Here is a 24,916-nt window from a genome sequence, read left to right as displayed (position 1 = left end):
TAACATTGCTGAACAGCGGGCAGCAACCACATTCGCGGCAATGGCGAGGCAGGTTTGCTCCTCATCAATACCCAGGAAGGTGAGGTGTATGGCCTCATTGTATGGCCCTGACACCTGCTATCACCGGCTCCTGAGGATTTGACAATCGTGGAACGTGTTCTGAATTCCCGACACCCTGCGTATACTCCGGGAATCACCTTATGCGGATGTGCCGTAGCACTCAATATGTTAGGCACAAGATGAACATGTTTTACAGAAGCATGCCTTATTCATAATAATTGTAAACTCTACTATTGTACATTGTCGGCTAAGGTCTGTAATTATCTGTAGCAAATCATTTTCGTATCCGAACAGGAACGATATCATCTGCGAACCACAGGTTGTTGACATTTCGCCGTTGATCCTTACTCTCAAGCCTTCCCAATGTACTATCTCGAATACTTCTAAGCATTCAATAAATGCCATTGCTGAGATTGTGTCTCCTTGCCTCACCCCTTTCTTGATCAGTATTTTCCCGCTTTTCATGTGAAGAATGAAGATAACTGTAAAATCTTTACAGATATATTTGAAAGCTGTTCCTGGGTGCTTCCTGTACTCTCTGACTACGCAGTACCTCCGTGATTCTGGCATCTTTGCTGAATCGAACGCCTTTTCGTAATCTACGAAAGCCATACAGACTGGTTGGTTGCACTCTGCAACTTTATCAATGATCTGATTGGTGATATGGCACATGTATGATCCACCGTAGAACATCCCTTCCCAAAGGTTCCCTCTGGGTTGACTGCAGTCAAGCGTTGTCCTGATTCTATTGGAAATCAGCTTAGGGAATCTTGGCCCAATACCGAAAGAAAGCTAATGGGCTTATATGTAATTCTTCAATTCTTTAACAACGTCCCTCTTCTTATGGTATAACAGGATGTCGGCATTCTTCCAAGTCTCTCGTACACTTCTGCGGTACACGAGTGTCTGGTATTAGCTTTATTACACCTCTTTTGATTTGGGTCTACCATCTCATATGCCACCTCTTGTTTGCCCGTGCTTCTGTAGTGGGCACATATCAGTGCGGAGGAGCAACCTCAAAAACAAGACGGCGGAGGACGTGTTTTACTCAGCCATGTCTGGAACGGCGCTCAGGACCGCTCGAAAGCCCCGTGAGTGGCGTTAGCGCTTACATTTTGCACGCCGTTCTCTGTTGAGCCGCTGAGACACGGCGACTAAAATCTTTTGTGATCCGAGCTTCATGTTTTGTTGCTGGGATATATCCAGGGCTAGAGCCTATAGCTAGAGTTGTATATCGCTCTCAGCGTATGTGTGTGTCTGTGTGTGTGTGTGACGTAGTCACCTTGGGGTGCGATGAAGGTAGTGTCTGAATTGATCAACGAAAGTGGACGTAATGCTGTTTTATGGTCTTCTTGTAAGAATCTCTTTTCGTTATTTAGGTTTGTAGCGCGAGGATACCCGCATATCAAAGCGCAGCTTTGGTTATGCCTCGCAAATGGGGATTATTAAGTTTCTGGCGACGTCGGTGTTCTCAGCATGAAACCAGGATATACGACATAAGTTGGGTCTGCTGCGGGGCCACGTGGCGGTGAAGCACTACCGCTTATGACTTAGGCCGTACATTTTGCTTGAGGTGACTTCACGAGGGCTAAATCGCGTTGTTCCCTTCCATTCGCAGAGACACAGGTCTGGGCTTTGTAGAAAAGGCTTGAAGTTTTTTTTTTTTTTTTTTTTTTTACTGCGAGATTACCGTATACCTGATGGCTACCCAGGCTACCCAGGCCAATGCAGCGGCCACACAGGCGAACCACACAGCTTCGAGCGCCCCAGACGCTACGCACCCCCCCCCCCTCTCCCCTTCTTCTATCACGCTACCAAATAGCTTAGTCTCCACAAACACACGCTGCCACACAGTCTGAAGGTCTAAGTTTTATTTCTTTGAACTGCAAACCCGAATTCAGAAGCGCCCGAACCATGGCGTCACGAATTTCAAAGTATTTTTTTTTTCATTTGGGCCCGTAGTGGCTGATTAAAATTTTTAAATCCTTCTACATCCAGACTTTGAATTTTTTTAGAATACAATGTAACCCATCTTTATAATATATAAAAAGAATTAACTAGGACCGAGCGGATAGCATTAAGATTCGTAACGTCACGACCTGTTGGTGCAGAAAAAGGCTGCAGAAAATTCAAGGTGGCGCCACCACCCGTCATTCGTTATTGCGCCTTTCATCGTTTACCAAGCCTCCCATCACGGTAGGAGAGTGTTTTTTGGTATTGCGCAAGGGTAGTTTACTACTGCAGACTTTTTTTTTTCTTTTTAGCGTTACTTTAGGCGTCATGTTACTTTTTTCCTTGTTTTTCTAAAGTGTCCGGCTGCGTTATTTTACACTCTTTCACCCCAGAGAACCGGTCATGGGGTCACAAGCTAACCTCGTCCCTCGCGGGCTACGGTCGCCGACTGGAGTCCATGTCGACCATCATGAAGCCCAGGACGAGCCCTCGAAGGAAGTCCGGTGGCGACTTCCACACAACCTTCTCCGCGCTTTATCCGAGGTAAGCGCATGTCACAGTCGTTCGTTAAGTGATTAATCGGCGTCATCTCGTTGACAGGGAATAGAAATCACGCGAAGCATAATAATATATACTTAGAACAGTCGCACCTAGAAATCATTGGAATATAACAGTGCCGCCAGATTTCCCGATTTCTGATGCAATCGCCGCTTTGTTTTATTTTGGATTCGGGCCCTGCGCGAACGCAAAGCTCGGGGTGTGCACTTTGTAGCCTGCATATATCCGCGACGGTGAGCAGTTATTTCTCTAGCCATTAGAAGACGTTGCGCAAGCTGTCACTCGCCGAGTACAGGCGCAGTATTGTCTATTCTACCCTATGTTTTGTCAATTTTCGTCCCCCTTCTAATAGTAACACTTCACGAACTAGCACAACAAGAAATACGCCCATTTCCTCGGATCACTCAGGTGATCCGGTGCGCTGTTGTAAATATTTGGCGATCCTCTCCCGGCCCGAATCCCTTCGGTACGTCCGCGAGAAGAGAAATACCACGACGCAACAAACCGTGTATCTCTTGTTCTCACTTTGGATTTCTAATGAAACCAGTCGCATGACAGTTGCAAGGAACGCAATGCGGATAAAGGTAAGGGTTCAATTTATAACTTCGTGACAAGGTCATGGCATTTGAAGCTGCAATTGCAAACTTGGTGGAGACGAGTCTCACGCACAGTATAGCCGTCGGGCAACCCCAACATGCATCGCGTTTTGAATATACGCGGGCGTCGTTTGCTGCACCTTAGAAGACCGGATGCATGGAGGCACCGAATTTATATTAACGCGATAGCGTTTAGGGCCCCGTGTCGCAGAAAATGCGGTGTCGGCAACCGGCGTGTGATCGCGGGCGGCGGAGAAAATCATCCAACCACATTGACCGCGCAGGCCCTCCACGTGGTGCAAGGTGTTGGGGAACAAAAATTGAATTTTTCACAGTGAAATCCGTCAGAAAAATGGTAAAGTACTTTACCATTCGGCGTCGGATTCGCCGTCGGATTGTTTATCAATCGGCGTCGGATCGCAATTTGGATGTATGAGAAAACCTAATTCTGCTCAAACTCAAACACAAAGGAAACTCAAACACAAACCCCTTTTCCAGCATTTCTACCAGACCTGCGCGCGTCGGGGCAATAGCAAACAATTAATAAAATAAGAAAAAAAGGTGCTAGGGCTTTCACATTTTAATATAAGACCACTTATATTGCCCCTGGAAAAATTTCTTTCCAGCAATGCATTTCAGTTTAAAAGTGAAGCCCACTTTAAGGAGATCGGTGTAAGCTTGGTCTTTGTAAGCTGGCTTTCCCACGTTCACTGGTGCAGTGAATGAAGCCTACTTGCCGTATGCGAACGATGCGATGCGAACGGGGCCCGATGACGCTATCGCGTTCAACTCTTAAAGGCGAAGCTTGAGCGTCCTCCATTTTTTTCTATTTACTTCATTGTTGTTTTAAGCGAAGCTTTATAGGCTCACAAGTGTCGGCGGTGGTGGTGGTGGTAGAGGTGGTGTCACGCTGAAAAGTAGGCCGATCCTAGCGATAGTGCAGAAAGGGTCCAAGCTCAATGGCACGTACCAGGGACAAAAAAGAAAGAGAGAAGAGAGAAAGAAAGATAGAATGGAAGAAATACAGAAGGAGAGAAAGAGAGAAAGATAGAAAGATAGATATAGAGAGAGAAAGAGAGAAAGAAAGAAAATCACCACGAAGGTCAGATACACACACGACAAGCTTAGCTTACCCGCATTTTCTCGACAGGGGAAGGGCTGGTGATTTTTTTTCTCACGTGATGCTTTGAGTGGGCAAACAGAAGCGTCCTTCTGTTATCCGGTCCTCATTTTCTTGCTCGGCGAATTTCCAATTCATTAGCTTGTAAATGGGTGTACGTCACTCTAATTAAAGTCAAAAGTTGTTAGGCAAGCAATAGCTATTGCAGAAAGGCACGATGGTTCCGCACTGATCTTTTTTTTTTTTCCAGGTGCAAAGCCGTTGCATGGGGTCCAAAACCTAACTGACTATTTTAGAGTTCAAAGTACCGGCTCGGACACGCGCGCGTTCTACAGTAAAGTGTGTATAGCACATGCGGAGCGCTTCCTATTAAGTGCAGCCACGATATCAAACTACACATTTAACTGGGAACTGTGATGAAGATACACTCTGTACATGAGAAGTTTCTTCGTTTTCTGGAAGCAGAACGAATGGACTGAACGCAGCAATAAACACGGCCAACAAGTGACTTTCATTGCTATTTGTCACGCCACTCACGCAATAACCATCACAGTAACCTGTGGTTTGGGGGGGGGGGGGGGGGGGGGGGGGGATGCGCAGTTAAATAAGCGCGTATATCCTTCTATAGCTAAAAAAAAAGTTGTTGCAGTTTCACCTGAAAGGTGAAGCATCAATTGCGATAGCAAAATTGAAGAGAGCTATACGGAGTAATGATAGCAGCTTTATCAGCTGTATAAACTTGGACATGCAGCAGCACCGGCAACACGCAGAACTGTTGTCGACGCAGTCGGCGTTTTGCCCGCGTTCGCTGAAAATGCGTGCGGCGTTGGTGACTGTTGCCGGAGCCTCTGATATAAATAGGCACTTGGTGCCGCAGCTAAACGTCGCCTCCCTTCCCTCCCCCTCCCCCCACGGCCTTTCGTGCGTCGGAAGAAGGCACGTTTGCTCTACATATATGGTGATTGTAGAGGAGGAAAGAGACGCCTACTTATGCAGCCCTTAAGGGAGCACAGAGCAGAACGCGCGTTTGTTCTCCGCCGTGCGTTCACTCCCCGTGAAAGCGCGCGCCCCTCGCGCCCTTTCACTCGCACATACAGCGTTCGGCGCGCGGCGACGATTTCATCTCCATTGACGTCATACGGAACCTCACGGCGACGGCGACGGCGACGCCGACGGCAGAAATCTGCTTTTGAGTGTCCATATAATTGCTATCGCAATAAGAGAAAGAAAGGGCGCAATACGTATACCGTTGTTCAACACAGAAAAGCCGTACACAAGACTAGCCATCCTTCCTACGCTTAGAAAAAATGAGAGCTTTTACATGCGTAAGCATTTCCATGCATACCGAACGAGAAACCTGTCCGTCCATCACGTAAGACAAATGGCTGCAAGACAAGAGGCTACAAGGGTTAATAACAGAAGTGCGCGATCACCACGCGTAGGGGCAGGGAAAAACAGGGTTCGAGGAAAGTAGTCACAACGAGCAACCGTAACCATTGGACGTGCAGTCGCTTCGTTTCTTACAACAAGCTCTCAGCAAAGTGAAGCAAACAGTGCATACGTTCATTGAAATCACCCATACAACACACAGAACAGCATACGTTTCTATAAAGAACAAGCTCAAAACAAGCATCCGAACCATCAATACAGCATTGCATACCCCCCTCAGCAGTTGTAGTGGTGCTTTTGCAACAGCTTCGCTGGACATCCACTTTCGCAGGTTGATAACTACCGATAAGGGTTGATAAGGGTCCGATCAAGTCCGATAAGGGTGGTAACAACCGATAAGGGTTGATAAGGGTCGGATGTAGTCCGATAAGGTTGATACGACCGATAAAGTTTGATAAGTGTTTATGCTGGTGGAATCATGCTTGATAAGATAGATAATGACACCGCGTTGCGTGGAGATGAGCAAGTTGCACAATGCTTACGCATACTTAGACAACTCCAGTGGAGTTTCTGCGTGAATTATTTGATTAGGCAGGTGGCGTCGTCCACTGACAAAGCACTCTTCTTTTTTTTTTGCGTAGGGTATCGTTATCACGTTGTTCGTTGTCGGCAAGGACACCGTTCGGATGCCAGTCAGTCAGACAGCGAACGAGGCGATAAGGAAGACGGTAGCGAAGGTTCCTGTACAATCCTCGAAATATAATATGTAAAGGAGTAGTTTAAGGACTACTGATTCGAACCTGAGCCGTTCCTCGACGCTGAAACTGTCTTTATTATTCGCAACTACGAGCCTACAGATGGCGCTGCTATTGTGTACTTGCACGAGCAAACTCTGCGGCCTCTTTGGTCGAGGACAGTCGATAGGTCGTGACTCGCAACGCTGATGGGGTCCTCGTTTTTCGCCTCCTTCGCTCGTTCCTCGAAACGCAGCATGGACTTCAGCGATTCTCTGTGGGACGACCGCACCCCGCTGGAGCAGCTGCTGCTGATGTGCCTGTGCTTCGGCCTGTTCCTGCTCATGATCAGCGCCACGTACCTGGCCTACTTCTCGCACACGTACAACCTGCCCAGTCGCCGTCACGTGTTCGGCATGGAGTTCGACGTCTGCACCAAGGAAGTCTGCGTCGAGCACGGTATACGCGGATGCGTGGCGAATCATATTTGTTTGGCTCGAAACATGAGGAGCCCAGTTAGCCTTTCACATATTTGATTCCAATTGATGTCTTTGCATTGGTTTGGTTTTCTGTCCAGACCCCGCATTAAACCGGCTCTAGATACAATCAAAAGGTTTCGAAGGTGAATATTTCGTACGCACATCTATATAGCTGGCCCAAAAGGCTATTAGCAATATGCTTCAGTTCTTGAAGTGTATCAGCGGCAATGACCACCTCTATGTTTGCCGGGCAGAATTATTCTCTCCCCATTTTTTTTCTTTTCTCCATTATCCTTCAAGTTATTTTTTGCTTACGACCGTGTATAGTAATAAGCAAGATACCAGTCCCATTGCCCTTCCTTTCTTTCCTCTGTTTACTTATTCACTAAATGAAGAACAAGTTTTCTCTGACAGGTTTTATTTGATATCTAACGCGATATAAATCTGTAGATAATGATTTGCGCCTGTAGATAAGGGAATAAATATCCGGACGCGAAATGTTTCTTAAAGAGGTGTCCCTCCCCCTCAATGCAGCGCGCCTGCTCGAGTCTACGCTGAACCGTTCGGCCGAGCCGTGCGGCCACTTCTACGAGTACGCCTGCCACCGATGGCCTCGCACGGTGGCCGCGGGACTCACCGAGAACACTAGCAACGTGTGGACGCTGCTCAAGCGCAACGTCATCGCCGAGCTCGAGGGTGAGCGTGCAGGCGCGGTTTGGCTTGTCGCTTTTTAACTTCCCAGTTGCACGTGAAACCCCAGAATTCAATTTTCTTTAACTTACGACGACGCGAAGCCTATGAAACAATGACCCTACGGTGTTGCGCCGAAAGAACATGAGGCAATTAAAGCCCTCGTCCAGGAGATGCTGGATGATGGCGTCATTCAGCCTTCGCATAGTTCAGTAGTCTTTTGGTTCTTATTGTTTCTGGGCCACTACATCAGGTGGCAATATGCGCAGCTCTTGTGGGAAATGAAAGGAGTAAAACCCTTTCACTATCTCTGCGTACTGATGTAAATGTTTAGTTGTAATGAATGATGGTGTCGATTTTTTTTCTCTCTCACTCTCATTTAATGCGATGATTCCTTTTCCTAGGCCTTCGGGGTTAGTCGTGGACGGTCGGTGTTAGGTTTCTCGCCAAGTAAACTAGGACAATCTCGGAGACCCCGTTATAGTTAACTGGACTGATTTAGGAAGTGGGGTAATCATAATTGTCCCCGATCCTGAAGACCATTTAATCGAAGGTGGCAACATGGCGGGACGATTCTTGCACAAGTGCACCATATATGTGTCCGCGCCAGGGCTTTAATGCGGTTGCTAACGCTAGCCGATCCGGCAGGCAGTGCAACCCTGACGATATGCTATTGCATTGCCGCACATTGTAGTTGTTCAGGTGTGACACGTGGACCTAACTGCCATGCTCATTTCTTCGTGTTTAGCGTATGCGTCTCTCCAAGTAGACCGGCGAGCAGGGGAGGGAGGGGGGGGGGGGGTCGTTAAAGTTTTTTTTTCCCTTACACACTTTTTCGGTTTGTTGAGTGCTTCAAGCAACGATTGAAGGGCTCTACTAGACAGACGGTGCCAAGTTCACCACTCTTTCTTTAAAACACCGAGGAATGAACATCCTCTTAGATGAGCCTAAGCTGCAGGCTCTTGCAAACTGTGCAAATCCCTCTTTACGTCCGAGGGCTTTAAGCTGGGAGTAACACACACAAAAAAAAAACGTTGTTTCTAGTTAACCTACAATTATCAAGAAAATCATTCGTAAAAGTTACATTTGACGACGAGTCCTTACGCACACTTTACGCATTTCTGAATATTGCCCACGCTGGAGGCGGTCCGTGACACCCCACGAGTCGCACCTATACCAAGCCTACTCCGTATGCTCCACCGACACAGCGAAATTACGAGCACAGCGCTGGAGTATGCTCTCGTATTCTCGCGTTTTATGAGCCTACCAGCCTTCCTATACGTGCCGCGTAATTTTAATTACTTGCCTAAAACTGTTTAGAAATGCACACGGTGACGAGATACACTTGTGATGTCACATATTGGCGCCTAAGCAATTTGGAAAGTTTCGCACACCAAATCGCGTGTGCGTTGTAAATGATTCGACTGCCGGTTGGTGCCTAAAGGGGAGACCCGTATGTTGCTTGAAATTGAGGATCGCACGGTGTACCTATATAAAATATCAAAGTGCTAACGGCGCAACTGGATGGCTTCCTGAACTGTGATGTACTCTTGGAGTTCAGCGTATAGCCAGAGCAGGCCCGTTGTTGAAAACAGGTGCAAACCAAGCGCGCTTGTTTAATGTTGGTCATTTATACGGTGCGTGCACCCCATGCCTTGTTATTGTTGCTGTTGGCTGTTTTTTTTTTATCTCTTGCTGTTCTTGATCTTCATTTAGGCATCACGGGAAGACTCGTGAAACAACGGAGCGGCGGCGCGAAGCTGAGACCCGTGCAGGAGACCGCAGTTCAGTTCTACCAGTCATGCACAAACTGGAGTGAGTTGTCGTCATTTTAGTTGTGGACCGGAGTCTCAATGGAGAATTCACTTTAAGTGAGGGTAAGCAAAAGATAATCAACATTTACAGGTCGTGCTAGTGTCGAGACCAAGGCTCCGCTGCTATTGACAAATGAATGGCTGCTGCGGTCGCACTGAGCGCCGCGTCACAAGCACACACAGCCTATATTTCCAATATATCGTGCTTTGCCGGGCGTGAAAGACGCCCGCGAATACACGCCTCGAGTGGCTAGTCGCGCGGCATCCTTGCGTATATTCGCGGGTTTCTTTCATGTAGCACGTATTGAGCAACAGAAAGCTGTATCGGGAGTTTTTAATGTTGCTCTACAATTTTCTCATTGACACTTTTCATTTAACTGTAATAATTGAGAAGTTGATTAATTATTTAGGACTCATTATCAAGTTAGGCGGAATGCAAAAAGCGATCTGAGTATCTCCAAGCGACAGCGAACAACATTACCTTAGTTTGGTCCTGCTACGTGGCCATTTGCATATTTTTTTTTTTACATTTTGGCCCAAGTTACGTGAAACTTTTCTATCTTCTTTTCTTTCTATCGTATGGATGCATTACACGCTGTCCTGTTCGGCTTACAACTGAGAAGTTAGGCGTCACATCATACGCTATAGGCTATATTGCACAACACTGTGCGTTAGGCTCTAAAAATACGCAACAACACAAGATGAATCTGGGTAGACGAAATTGCACGTTTCATGGATTGCGCAGGTTAAAAGGGTAGCAGGGGGAGAGTTGTCTTGTTAACGTAAAAACCAAAGACTGTGCTATACACCGAGACAAACATAAAGCAAGACCTTCACTTGGCTGATATGTTTCATACTTGGATAGAACGAAGTGCGGATGGGACAAAAACAGAGGAAAAGAACGCGCGTACAAACATATTTTTCTATTTCTGCACATGGAACGCCTCTACAGTCTTGTTCTATATTCCCATGTCCTATTATGCCACTTGTGCGCGCGCTGTGAATATTTAAACAACGCGTCAAGCTACACACCTTGCTGAACACAATTGTATACGAAGACTCGGGAGCACTGTGTCTATGTTTTCATGTCTTCGTCACAGTCCTGCTCTGTTCTCATAAAACACGGAGTACTGCGCTCGCTGATGCCTGCAACGTACAGGGGCAGCCATCGCCAAGTTTCTCTAGTGCTATATGTAGCCGTGTGCTGTATCACTCAAAGAAAGTGACATTCATGGTGCTATACTGCATACTAGAATTTCGCCATATTCTCAAATTTGCCACTTCGTCGTCTCTGATTGCCAAACAGGAAGGCGACGTGTCCCCTCTGATTGGCTCAAGACCTCAACTTGGCAGAATTTCAGTGTCCAGGATAGCAGCCCTGGTCGTGGCTCATCTGGGTTTTGGAAGTTAGTACTTCTGCGCATTGGTAGCAGCATAGAATATACAAGTCACGCAGACGTGAAGTGAGAAAGAGAGATAGAGAGAAGATAGAAAAGACAGGGAGGTTACCTAGACTTTGTTCAGTTTTCTATTCTAGACGTGGGGAGGGCAAGGGCGAAGCGAAAGAGAAAGAGAAGACAGCAGTCTATAGAGATCAATCACACGCACTATATACAAGGTGCTGCGCATCCCGTCAGGCACTCAAGTACGAGTATGTTGCTGGACTAGACTCAAGCGCCTGACTTGAGTTAGCTATGAAAGCCCTATAAGTATAGAACCAAAGGCCTACAGTCAGACTGCACGCTGTCTCCACCTGAGCGCTCCGTGGACAACGTTGACGCAGCCCTGGGCGTGCGCAGAGACTCGTCAACCTGTAGCCGTGTGTATGCAGCGCTCCGCAACGCGGTCGGCCTGGAGCCCCTGCGCGACGTGCTCAGCAACCTGTCGGTGCGCTACTGGCCCCTGTTGGACGTGTACGGAGAGGAGTACAACGCGCCGCGCATCCTGCTACGGCTGCTGCTCAGGCTGCGGCTGGACGTGTTTGTCTCGCTGCGCGTACAGAGAAGCCTGCGGAACCGCTCTCACTTCGTGCTCAACGTGAGTTGCACTCATCTCTGTTCCCTGTCGTCCCGTCGTCGTATGCGCTTTAAACATGAGACTACGGAATACCCACTAGCCCAAACTGCCACTCTTCTAAGTGAGTGCAATATATACGTATATAGGCTCCTTCATTTTCAGATAAAACCCGACGATTCCCAATTTTATGCACCCAGAACAAGTACTGTTAAAGTCGGGTTAAATACGATTTCTTCCTGAAATTTCGCCCCCTACTCCGTAAAGGATCATAACAAAAGCAAGTGTTACAAAACCTAATGAACGCTGTCCACCTTGTGTAAGCAAGTGGTCAACATATATACTATTATTCACATTCGTATATTATTATGGTATATGCCTAGGTTAAAACCACCCTACATAAACACTGAAACCACCCACCCAACTGCCAATCAACGAACCGTTACCTTTTCTCTTATCACTCAAGCGAGCATAAATATAACGTATTCAGTGCCTGCCGAATCCAAGTGAACGAAACCTTTTCTTTTTCTTTTTTTTGTAGCCGCGCGTTTGCATGAATGTGATGATGGCGCAACGGCGCTACATGTAGGCTCCCTATCCGTGCGTAGTAGTCACGTGAACGACGTCCTAGTGCGTTAGAAGGCGAATCGCAGCGTTGACGTTACTCTGCACTGCGAACGGTAGCTGTGGTTTTGAGAGGACGTTTGCCTATGATAGGTTCAGAGGCGAGGGGCTGATTCGGCTAGTTGCTATTCCACTAATTTTGTTGCAAGAGCGCATAGCAGGAACCATTAAAACAGGATGACAGCAGACAAGGACGAAAGGCGCCACGGGCCTACAGTATGAACACAGAAATGCTAAAAAATAATATAATAAAGTACATTATCAAAGCCTTGTAAGTAAAAAAAAGTGCCACACCTCTTGATAGCATGCCCGTTTTACTATCTGTACTTTTGTCCTTTGTTAAAGAAGTGCAAAGAACAAGGAAGGGTTCGTCAGTCTGGTATTTGTAGTTCTTGTTCATGTGGTTTCTTTTAAAAGTATTAGTAATGCCTGCCAACGAGGATTTCTATAGATGAGTTTGTCAAAAGATTTACGAGCAGCTGTCCTTTTCATTATATGTTTGTGTAGTGATTTTGCTTGTTGAAACACAACGTATATGTCAAAATGGAGACCATTGCCTTTGTTGATCCTTTGCTAAATTTACCAGAAAATTCCCAACTTTGAGCTGCCAGACAACAAAATCCCCGATTTTCCCCCGGTATTCCTTTGTAAAAATAACAACCGATTCTTGCCTCCCAAATGTAAAAAAAAGAAAAAAATTAGAACGTGGGAAAGAACCCAGAACATATAATATGTGATCAATAAATACGGGAATGAATTGCTGGCGTGCGGTATAATTGGTGCTACTGGTTGACGGTCAGATCAGTGAAGCCCGAGGTCCATCAGCCATCGTTCGCGAAGCCGTGTGGTTGTCCAGACATGCAGTTGTCCAGACGTACACACGTGAAGTAACGTCTAGCGCAGCAATTCTGTTACTGGTGAAATGGAGCAACGTGCGAAAGCGAAATTCTGCTTGAAACTTTGGAGAACGCCAAAGGAATGTCACTATAGGTGCTGCGCCAGGTGTGAGGAAAGAGTGATTTATAGAAAAAATGGCCGCGTATCTGCGTGCTTCGCTGCAAATGTCGTCGAAAGACGATAGTCTTCTGCCGGCCGTACTACACGTTTCCTGGGCACGCTTGATACGACGAGCGTCGGCACGCCGGCGCTTCTCCGCTGCAATTTGGTCGTCGGTCTTTTCCCTGCGTTGTCTGGGCATGTCTTGTAGAGTGGGTTGTATTTCATCAAGCGGCCATTTATGTTTTGCCCTGCCTCAGACAGCGCTTCCTTTATGTTGAATTGGCCGCATCTGGCTGGCATTGATAAAATTGAGGACGCGGAATCGGCCGCATCTGGCTGGCATTGATAAAATTGAGGAGGCGCTGCGTGAGACATGGACGCCATCTGGCAATACATCGGGAAACATGAGCTTGTGCAGAGGGTTTCCTTCCTCCATGGCAGAGGGCGCTCGTCGGCGCGCAGTCGGGGAAACACGAGCTTGTGCAGAGGGTTCCCTCCCTTCGTGGCAGACGTCGTTCGTCGGCGCGCATAGCATGGCATTTTCAGCGCAGCTTAAGAAACTAGGGTCTTTAGAGTTACGTATCTATGTATTTTCTATTAAAGGAACACACCTCCTAATACTTACCTAGTGATGGTGCGCCTCAGATATGCGTAATATTTACTTTTTGATCGATAACGTTCACAAGTATGAACAGCCGTACCAGTTTAAGTAGTGTGGGCGGTAAGCAAGTGGTCCAACTTTGGCCGGGTGGCTGAATCGGTTGACAGACAGACAAACAGACAGACAGACAGACAGACCAAATTTTCAGCGTTTAAGTTCCCCAAGAAAGACTATCGTCTTTAAAAGTGTGTGTGCGAGTGATGCAAGCGCTTCCGCGACGTTCAGGGCAGCGTGAAAGACGTGCAATGGCTAGGCCGGCCCGCGAAGTCACGCAACGACGAAAAAAAAAAACAGAACGTGAGATTTTGCAAACTCTTGACCGAATATCGTCCACTGATGGTGCGAATGTTGGCGGAGGACACATGAGTGCCGTATGGAGATTTGCTTATGCAATTGTAGTATCACCTTTCCTGCAAACAAATCATGAAATCAATCACTCGGTGTATTTATTGGTCACAAGTTGTACGCGTATTGCTACCTGTATTTGTCAAAGGCATTTGACAAAGGTGTGCCGCGTTTCCGCGAATATGTTTTCCCCACCCTTGCAAGATGTGAGCTCTAGTTGAATGTACAGCTGCTGCAGAAAAAGATTAGCACATGTGACCGATCACCCGACCAGATAACTTGCGGCACGCCGAAAACCTCCTCTTTGAAACATGAATCATTTGACACCTTATATACCAGTGTGCACGGGAACAGTAGCGCCGCGTACCACAGTCTTCCTACTCGCGTCATCGGCCACCTGTGCTAATCGTTTTCCGCTGCAGCTGTACATTTGACAACCGTGCCTGCTTATTTCCATGTTTTCGTTGTGATTATTGTTTCGACCCCCGTACAATAATGACCAACTGGGCGATGTAGGTTCTTGAATAAATAAGTAAATAAATAAATAAATAAATAAATAAATTGTTGACTCTTCCATTTTGAGAGCAGATCTAAGCATGAAATGGCTACCGGCAAAGCATATTGGTTGGAGATGATACTAGCCACAATGTAAAAATGGGTGTAGTGCATGTTAGCAACGGCACACCCCACCACACCACACCACACCGCACCACACTGCAGCACGCCATACTGTGCACTGATCCATATGGACGCTGCCCAGCTAGAAGAAGAAAACCAGCGGACGGCTGCACAGGCAGAGCACAGGCAACCCTGTCTCAGCACCAAAAGATCTCAATCAAGAGTACGGTGCCCTGTATCTGCCTTTTGAACGTCGCTACTGGAAACGACAAATAAAACTTCATCGTACTAGAAGTTGCAGCTTGAGTGATATTGTGAAGAAACTTTAGGAATAACTCGAAAGCAATATTTTTTTTTTTGTAACTAGTTTGGGCAGTAACTAGCGCATTTAATGCGGTCGTGTAGAAAGGGTTGGGGGCCAGAGACCGCATTTTCTTAACTTTTGACTGGTATCCCGGATGATCTCGTTCTCGCTACGATGCCCAGATAACGGCTCTGGCTTTTGGCTTAAGGTCACTTGAAAGTCGCCGACAACGGGGGCGCTAAAGAATAAATAAATAAATAAATAAATAAATAAATAAATAAATAAATAAATAAATAAATAAATAAATAATAAATAAATAAATAAATAAATAAATAAATAAATAAATAAATAAATAAATAAATAAATAAATAAATATGGCGCATGTATGGATGCAGATCGACAGCCCCCGGTTCGGCCTGCCCGAGGGCCTGCTGCGCTTCAACTACCCGGACAAAGGCGTAGTGCTGGACCACTACCACGACTTCATCGTGCTCGTGGCGCGATTCTTCCGCACCGACGTGCGCCTCTCCACCGTCGCCAGGGAGATCGTCGAGTTCGAGGAGAACCTGGCCATGGTGAGGACGTTTCTCCTGCCTTCCGCGAAGTTTCTGGCACTCTTGTTCTTTTCACTTGTACCTGTACCAGTTACGTGCTTTTGACACTGATTTTTACGGTTGTAAAACACCTGCTGTCTGGCCTTGTTCACCGTTTGTACAACGCGTTGGAGTCATATTTGGCAGGGACAATCATCATTTACACATGTGTGGACACGACCGTGGAATATACACTATATCGATGTTTCACGGCTGGTAACGCTATTGTGTCTTTGCACCGGAATTATATGAAAAAGGTAGACGCTTCCTGCACGACAACTGAGAATGATTATTCGGCCGAATAAACATAAGACGCAGCTTCTCAAACATTGCCTTTGTCGTTAAACACACGTTCGTCTTATACGGGGGACTTTATATTATCTGCATGTATTTAAGGTGGAAAGCTTGCTCAGCATTTTACAGTATATGTCAGGTACTCCATTCCTGCGCTATAATCACATGAAAAGATTTCAGTGTAAGTGGTACGTTAGTGTTTGCGTATCGATCATTGTTAATCGAAAAAGTTCGAATGCAGCACTGTTATTTGCAGACTGTCGAGGCGGTCTACAGCGAGAAGTCCTTCCTGTGGAGCGGAGCGGTGACCGAGCACTCGGCGCTGAACGACACGGTCATGGTGGGCGCTGTTAGAGCTTTCCATTCCGTGTGAGCGCAATGCTATAGATTCATTTAAGTTCGCAGTTCATGCTTATGCGCAACAGAAAGGATTATGTGGCCGGGGTAAACAAAATGTATTACATTCCTCACTGCGTATGACTGCACAGTTTAGGACAAGCTCAGTCCAAACAGCCTCTCCACCCACGTGTTCGAGACCATATATATAAGAATAAATGCATCGTCCTCAGTGTTTAGTAGAGCGATGATACATCGTTAACACTGCAGTATGCTTTCGCGAGATAGTAGGGAAGCGCATGGAGATAACATGCATACAGAGCACAAACATTTGCTGAGATAGGAGCGGTTCAGCTTGTACGTGCTCGTGAAGAGGAGGAGGGGGGAGATGTGCAGAAACTACCGAAGATGATTGTCGATGTAAGCGAAGCATTGTCAAGCCAAGCTCTGCTCGTCCGTGTGTTCTTTTCTTGTCTAGTTGAGGCGTGGTTGTTGTGTGCGGCCAATATCTGGCTGCTCCTCGCTTGTCCAATACGATGCCGGTTAATACGGGTGGATAGCTCCGCCATTACATGATCCTTATAAATATTTTGAGCGCGGTAGTAAATTAGGTGGGGTGATTAAATTAAGAAATTTGCAGTCGCCAGTTGGAATCAGCTAACGCAGCGCGGACAAGGAATATGCAGGGAGGACGCTGCACTCGTATAGTCTCTAATTTTTCGTGCAACTACTGCGGCAGTGCAGTAAATATGACGTTATGTTCCTGGCGCCAGCGGTCAGCTAGGTGTTCAATTCCCGTCCACGGCAACCCCAATCCGATGGCAGCGGATTGCAAAAAATAAAATGTCACAGTTTCGCCCGAAAGGCGAAGCATCAATTGCGATAGCAAATTGATAGAGAGCTATTCGGAGTAGGGATAGTAGAGTAGTTTTATCGGCTGCATAAACTTGGACACATTCGCTTTCTAACTGAATTGACAAGCGTGATGTCATCGCGCACAAGCAAACATGAATAGATCACACTGAATGACCGCAGACAACGACTGTCAAAACGCTGGCAGCAAGCGCAGCCGCTAAAGCTGCAGCGGGGGAAGAATCGTGCGGTCTATCGCTTCAACGGAAACTGAGCGGCGAATGCACAGCGCATACAAAGGTCAGAGCCGTGTGGAGATAAGAGACGGTGCGGGCGACGGCCACCACAGCCAGTGCAAGCGTATTGGCAGAGTAAAAGCTGCTCCCCCCTTTTTTTTTTTTTTTTTTTGCTTTCGCGTGGGAGATTGCGTTGTCAGTTCCCCTTGCGCTGGGTTGCAAGATACGCATTTGGTGCCGTAGTACAGCGTCGCCCCGCCTCCCTCCCCCCAATACCCCCACGGCCTTTCGCGCGACGGTCGCGTTTGCTTTCCGCCGTGCGTTGGCTCTCCGTGATAGCGCGCGTCCCCCGCGCGCTTTCACTCGCGCATACGGCGCGCGGCGACGATTTTATCGCCCTTGGAATCTATACGGAACCTCATGGCGACGGCGACGGCAGAAATCCGGTTGAAGTGTCCATATAATTGCTATCGCAATAAAACGCCTGTGTACCTTGCTTTTGGTGCTTGTGAAAGAACCCTAACTGGACAAAATCAATCTTGATCCCTCCATTACGACCTGTGTCATCACCCACTGTGAACTTTCATGACATTAAACACCATAATTAAACGTTGAAATTTCCTTGTCTTTGTCTTCATTGCGCCGTACATTACGAACTTATTAGAGCAAATCGCAGTGATCCATTTTTAATTAGTTCAAACTATTTGGGTACCTAATTCAATCATTTTGCCTTGTCTTGCAAGCAAAATCAGTTTTTTTTTTCTCCAAGTAACTCAAACAGTCGGAATCGAGCTATCTGCCGTTAGCGGTATTCTAAATACATATTCGCAATAAACAAATGCAATCAAACACAGTCAAGCAAATAAGCAAACAAACAAACAAACAAACAAACAAAAACGGAATGTGGGACTCACTGCATTATGGACGCTTGTCACTTATTACGCGTCGGTATACATTTTGCCGGTCAAGGCGCACTCCGCGCAAATGCGAATGTTTCTATCGATGGAATTGCGCTCGCGCCCTCCAGTATACATATCTCATTCACTGACAGTATTCGTGCTGTGGCTTTGTGTTGGCTTCACGAGCACTACAAGTTGCCCTCGGCACTACAAAAAGGGGCTGTTAACGAAAAAACGGGGCCAATTAAAGAAGCCACATCGATGACTGCATCACGGCCATAGCTGGGCAAGTTATTCGCAAGCTATCAGTAGATTGGGATAATTACTTTTCGTCTCTGTGCATCATGCGCCTATATATGTCATGCGCCATCATGCGCCTATATATTTCGTGCTAAAAAAGAATAAACTGCCAAAACTCATTTTGTGTTTAATGCAGCAAGAGTACACGTTTCTGCGCCATATTGTGCACATTAATTAACGCACAAAAAGCAGCGTTAACGAGCGCAAAAAAAGTGTCACGGAACAAAAGCAGGAAATGGTGGACAGTTGTGTCGCATGGCCATTTGAAAGAGAGAGAAGGGGATGGGAATAGTTGACGCACATTAAGTAGTGCAGTTGTACATTGTAGAATTGTAATCATGGGTACTAACCGTTTATCAACACACCTTTTATTGTCGGTCGCGTTGCCCCCGTAATGGTATACACACTTTTGTAAACAGTGAATGGCTATAGGGTCCGCTAATTAGCATCAAAACATGAAGAAGGTGACAGCTTGCACGTAAGAGACGCTTGATCAACTAATCTCTTCTGCCGGATATTCGCAGACTCCCTTCACCGAAATCATCAGCAAGGTCACGGAACGCCTCAGTGGCACCAACCGAGCCGCGCCGGAGGTAGTGCTTTGGAGCAAGGAGTACCTGCAGTACCTCTCGCACCTGTTTCACCAGCCCGTCATCAGGTGAGAACGTATAGTGTTTCGTCTTCATCAATTATTTCTCGTTCTTTTAATGGTACTGGGGTTTGGTATAGGGAGGGGTTGCGGTTCGTGATGGGGGTATGGCGGTATATCGAACTAAATATGCATTGAGGGAGGAACACAAAATAAATTTGGAGCCAACAAACGATTCAACTTTCTGCAGTGTATAGGGTATACCTGTTCGCAGCCACAAATGCAACTTCTACAAGATGCACTCGGTGGTTATCCAGAGCAGATAAAGAATGTACGTAAGATGGCTCTGAAGTTTTTTAAACAGGTTCCTGCAAAGCTCACAAAGACTTGCTGAAGCTAATATTTGCTGATGATGGTTGTATGTAGGCAATTTAATAATGACATACCTGGTAACCGCCGTGAATCATACTGCGCACGTGATAAGATTAGAACAGTGTGCTACGTGTCCAGAACAAAATGCAGCCGAGAACTGGGGCTTCTTAAGGTTTGCAGCTCAGGGGGAAGGGGCGAGAGTACACTTGCCTCCCCCCCCCCCCCCCCTCAATGGTCTCGACGCTTATGAGTGCCAGGTATGCCACAAAGAGCCAACAGTTCTCCAAATCATAAAAAAAAATATGCTGTCTTGACTGTTATCACACTACCGCTGCTATAGTAGTTGATCCATAATTAGCCGTAAGATATCCAACTGTATATATCATACACGACGAAGAAGAAATTCTGGTAGCCTGATGAGATGCTCAAACGCCCGAAAGCACCAGTTCGCCGCCCCGGTTATAAGTTTGCCGGGCGTGCTACACTGCTGCAGGCGTCACCTGATCAACTACATGACGTGGCGCGTCATCCTGGAACTGGGTCCGTACACGAGCCAGCTGTTCCTGGACATCCGGCAGGAGTTCCTGCGGCGCGTGGGGCTCGCCTCGAACGCGCCTCGCTCCGAGCACTGCCTGCACGACCTGCTCGCCACGCTGCCGCACACGGCCGGGTGGCTGCTGCGAAACGAGTCCGCCTCGCTGCGAAACTCGCAGGTCGGTTCTCTACTCTCTAATAAGATTAAAGTAAATTCCGGGACGCTGTGTGCCAAAACCACGGTCTGATTATGAGGCACGCTGTAATGGTGGAGACTCCGGATTCATTTCGGATGACCTTGGTTTCGTTAACGTGCACCTAAATCTAGGTGCACGAGCGTGTTTTTTTTTTTTTCGTTCTTTTTAATTTTTTGTCTTTCTTCTTTCTTTTTTGCATGGAACGCATCAGAGGTTCATACGTTATGCTGGACTAACTGGGACAGCATTCGATCATGCCAAATGCGCTTTGTTACACAAGAGGACATACAAACTGCGAAGGCGTACCCCCCGCCTTTATATATATATATATATATATATATATATATATATATATATATATATATATTATGTGGCAGTAGCAGGCGCGAATGTTCAGACATACACGCATGAACGGCGCAGGTGGTAGACACTTTAAACATGACGCCAAAAGCCGATAGGAAGTCATGTAGCTTCGCCTTCGTCGTCTATGATTCGCTAGTCCTCGCTTCATTCATTCCGTGTTCTCCGTCTTTTCTTTTACAGTGACAATATTTCGTTAAATGTTAAAGTTCTTGACTGCAGACGTTCACTGCAGTCGGCTCGCATTAGCGTAGAATAAAGCAAAAAGAAGTTTCCAAGCAAATAAAGTAATTACGAAATTTTTGTAGACATGTGCAGAAATGTTTTTCTAAGCACCTACACAATAGGTTGCCCAAAATTGGAATGTTTGTTACCTGTAAGAACTGTTTGACTCAGCATTGAGCATTGCTACGTTACAATTAACTGCAGGTTGGCATGCCGAGTTATAATAGAGATCACCGGATGCTCATTTTGATAACTTGGCGTCTTGAAAAAGAGAATACTATAAAAATAACTGTGAAAAAAAACGAAGCAATATGCTGCACCCACAGGGCATGAGATCGAATGACAACTTATCTCAATCTGGGGAAAAAAACTCTACCTTTATTATAGTGCTATTTGCTTGCCCCATATTTCGAAGGCTCTGATTTAGATTACATCGTCGGTAGCTGTGCTTACAGTGATTACTTTTTTGTTGTTGTTCTTCGTTATCGTAGAAGCAAGTCGAGAGAATGTGCGAGGAACTGAAAGCCACAATGGCTCACAACTTGGACTACAACGAGTGGATGACCCCGGCCACGAGGCAGCACGCCATGTCCAAGGTATATCAGACCAAGTCTCCACCAAAATGTAGTGGAGACACAGCTACGAAGCCACAAATTGGTTTTAGAAACGACTATGCCACATACGCATATAAAATCATGCCGCGGTTTCGTGGTGAGAGTGGCAAAATGCTTGCGCGTCAGAACGCTGTATAATGTAGTACTATGCATTGGTAGCATGCCACTGATGTTCAGGAGTCAAGCGAACACACGTGCGTATGCACTTACGCAAGCACGCGCTGGTGGCAGCGAGCTACTGTTGGTATTTAACAGCGGAGCTGTTTAAGCCGACTGTCAGTCCTTGGAGCGTGTACAAAAAAAACCTCGCTGAACGATGACGTCACCGCGCGTTGCCTAGCAACCACCTCGCGGAGCGGCGTGTGCTTCGCCTCCTCTCGTGCCGTGCTCATGTTGCCTTGACATGGGACGTTAAGGAGAGGGAAGGAGGGCATGCGCATGGTGAACGCTATGCTCGCGATAGAGAAAGAGAAAATGATAGCGAGAGAGAGAGAGAGAGAGAGAGAAATAAATTGTAACAACACCAACGAGGCAACGCGCAGAGCTGCTGCCGACGCCGTCCGCGTTTCCCCGTTTCACCGCATTCGCGCCGAACGCGCGCGGTGTCCTTGACTGCAGCAGGCGCGTCTGGCGGCGGCTCGGCAGGTTTCGACCAGCCACGCCCCGGCAAGTGTGGAGGCGCAGCCTGGCCGTGACGTCACCGGGGAAATAAAGCTCGGAGCCGCCGCGACGGCGGCAGAACTCTCGTTGACTCTGTGGCGAGTGCATGTAGCCTTGACATGGGACGACCAAAGAAGATCGGGACGCCCGAAGAAGCCGCTCATCTTGAAGCGCGTCGCGCGGTCAAGCGAGAAACTGCGCATCGGCGGCAAGCCGATTCGGAATACCGTGCCTAGCAGCACTTAGCATTTCCTAGCAAAACTTAGCCAAGCCTAGTGAAACCTGGAAGAATCTAGGTCAATCATCAGCTCCGCTGTTTACTACAGCCTTGCACCACTATAGTACAAGCTGCCCACGTTTTCCTTTTTTTTTTTTTTTTGGCTGGACACCAGCGCTGAAGCGCCGTCTTTCGCGAATATCTTTCACCAAATTTGAAGTTTGTTGCATATAAAGAAAAAGTTGAAATCTAATGACTGTTGGTAACGAATTTTTTATTTAGGCCGTCAATATTTTTGTCAAAATAAAAAGTCGCAACTTTTTTAATGGTTTTTATACGACGCACGCGTGAACTCTACAGTATTCTGACATCTCAGTAACTTGAACTTGACAACACCTTGTGGTACTCTCATATATATACTTCATCCTGTCTCCCACAGGTTCAGCGCATGAAGTTCGTTGTAGGCGACCAGAACGAGGCCCTTGTGGAAGACGTAAGTTCTGCGTGCTCATCACTCTGTGGCTCGTTCGGCCTAGCGCGAATCTGAACGTTGCCCCAACCACTCCATCATAATAAAAATGAAACAGAATGTATCTTGAGATCGATATATTCGCTGAATAAAACAGAATGTATCTTTAAATTCATATCGTTCACTTCGAATAAGCAAACACTTTAACGTTCTGGAAATCCGCAAAAATAAACATCTCATTCATCTCTTTAATTCTTTATTTTATTGCAAAATGCGTTACGCCAGAATGCGGTTTTCAGGAAGCACCCTGAACGCCTGAAATCTTGGAAATGCTTCTGTCCACACGGTATTGATTTCAGATGTTCTAGAAATCGTTACAGTCTCTTAAGCGTCTCCCTTCCGGTAAAGCATCACACGAAGCCGAAGTTTGTACTCGAAGTTTCAGTTTTGATTCTCATTCACTTTCAGGAAACATTCAATTCACTTCCGCGCTGTTAATTCCTCTATTCAGCACGTGCCACAAATGTGCAACCGAGATACCGACTTACATTTGTCTTGCCTTTTAGTTTAAGTTTCATACGTGATATCCAAGTCCAGCCCCTGACGTCAGTTTCCTGGGAGCAACAGAAACAGATCTCGAAGGCTATGCTTTTGCGGACTGCGCGAGCCGGAATCGTTTGCGGGAATAGGAAACACGTCATACTGGTAAATTATTCTTCCAAACGCTATTTTAATTCGCTTGGAGTTAATTATGGCCAGAGTTAGGCGGCTGCGGCACAGAGGCTTGGAGCGACCGATCGCAGATATATAATTTGCTGGTTGGCGTCGGGAGGAGGAATAAAAAGGACAACAATTTAGCGAGATGTGAAGTAGGTCTAGTTAGTTCTTGACCAATGAACATTAGCAGCGCTGACTAACAATGTTTGCATGCGCGAGAGCTACGCGGCTTTTCGCGTTGCAATGAAGAGTGACTCATCAGTCAGCGCGCTATCCTGTCACTCTCGCAGAAAAAGAACAGTCCTCTCCGGGAAACCGAACACGTGTGTAGTTGTTTAGACAATTGGTTGATTTTGAAATTTGAATTGGTTGAAATAAATACTTTATTTGTTAAAGCATCCCCAAGCCCCGTCAATGTTTCCCGTCTCATTCTGTGGCCTTTGTTTGCGCAGTTAATGCCCGATCGATAAAGAACAAACAGAAAAATGCAATGCATTGGCTATGCCAGACGCACGCAGACGCCGACGAAACGTCAGGCGCTGCAGAAAGTGGTGAGCAGGCACGAAATCACTAAAACCGCTAATTCAACGTGGAGCTCTTTGGTGATTATGTCATGGCCTCCACCATACAATCAAAGCTTTTTGGCGCTATTTACTCGCTTCCTCGGACGGAGAGCGGACGAAGAGCTTAAAGTCTACCAGTACTTTAAAGTACTGGTGGACACCAGTACGAATACTTAATGTCGTATATTTGCTGTTCGCCGTGATTAATCTATATGCGAGCTTGGCCGGTCTTAAAATTTTCTTTTAATGTCTGCTTTTTTTCTTCTTCTTTTTTTTTTGTCGTGCATTTTTCAGTATTCTGAAGAAAATTCATTTCTTTCTTTTGCCTAGATCATGTCAATTGAGTTACCTTTCGTAAGTACGGACTCTGTCGTTTTCATCGCGCTATAGACCTAGTATGACTGATTCGCGAAAAATTCTGTAAATATAGGTACAACTCGCGCAACTCACGGTCATTACAGAAGCCAAGACGGGACAAACGAACTCGACCACGCGTGTATGAATTGTTGCTATCAATGCGCTGGAAAGCCGGAATTTGCACAAAGTTAAGAGGCAAGCATCTCGAGTATGATAGTGGAGTGCTTGTGTGGGGCGTTGATTTACAACAAACGCCATCGACGGTTATATACTCTGCAGTGGTGGCCGCATTCACATTGGGGCGAAATAAGGAAACGCTCGTGTGACCAGATTTAGGTGCCCAATAAAGAACCCAATGTAGCCAACATTAATCTGCAGGCTCACACTATAGACCCCCTTGATAGTTCAATCGTTGCTTTATGAGGTTAAGACCAAATAATAAACGGATCCAGATGAAACGCAGAAATGGAGGGCTCGACCACATGAGCTGTGATTTCCACTCGCCGTTTCTCGCTGTACGCGAACTCGAAATAATGACGATTTTATTGAACGCTGCACTTAAAAACAGCCCGCAG

At 46.6% G+C, this 24,916-nt stretch overlaps 1 protein-coding gene across 1 annotated transcript in view; it reads left to right on the top strand.

Annotated features, from left to right (window-relative positions):
- The first annotated feature begins 1,114 nt into the window (after positions 1-1,114).
- Positions 1,115-24,916, top strand: part of LOC119445006 (membrane metallo-endopeptidase-like 1) — a 30,905-nt gene continuing 7,103 nt past the window's right edge. Inside the window, exons 1-12 of the mRNA XM_049664839.1 lie at positions 1,115-1,151; positions 2,406-2,556; positions 6,667-6,869; positions 7,424-7,585; positions 9,296-9,394; positions 11,225-11,430; positions 15,353-15,532; positions 16,101-16,184; positions 18,992-19,125; positions 19,922-20,141; positions 21,236-21,340; positions 22,675-22,728. Coding sequence (XP_049520796.1) covers positions 1,115-1,151; positions 2,406-2,556; positions 6,667-6,869; positions 7,424-7,585; positions 9,296-9,394; positions 11,225-11,430; positions 15,353-15,532; positions 16,101-16,184; positions 18,992-19,125; positions 19,922-20,141; positions 21,236-21,340; positions 22,675-22,728 — 1,635 coding nt within the window. The remainder of the gene's footprint in view (positions 1,152-2,405; positions 2,557-6,666; positions 6,870-7,423; positions 7,586-9,295; positions 9,395-11,224; positions 11,431-15,352; positions 15,533-16,100; positions 16,185-18,991; positions 19,126-19,921; positions 20,142-21,235; positions 21,341-22,674; positions 22,729-24,916) is intronic.

This window comes from Dermacentor silvarum, chromosome 3 (genome assembly GCF_013339745.2).
Source record: "Dermacentor silvarum isolate Dsil-2018 chromosome 3, BIME_Dsil_1.4, whole genome shotgun sequence".
NCBI lineage: Eukaryota > Metazoa > Arthropoda > Arachnida > Ixodida > Ixodidae > Dermacentor > Dermacentor silvarum.
Note: the sequence above shows the minus strand (reverse complement) of the source record. Positions and strands in the feature narration are given on the sequence as shown.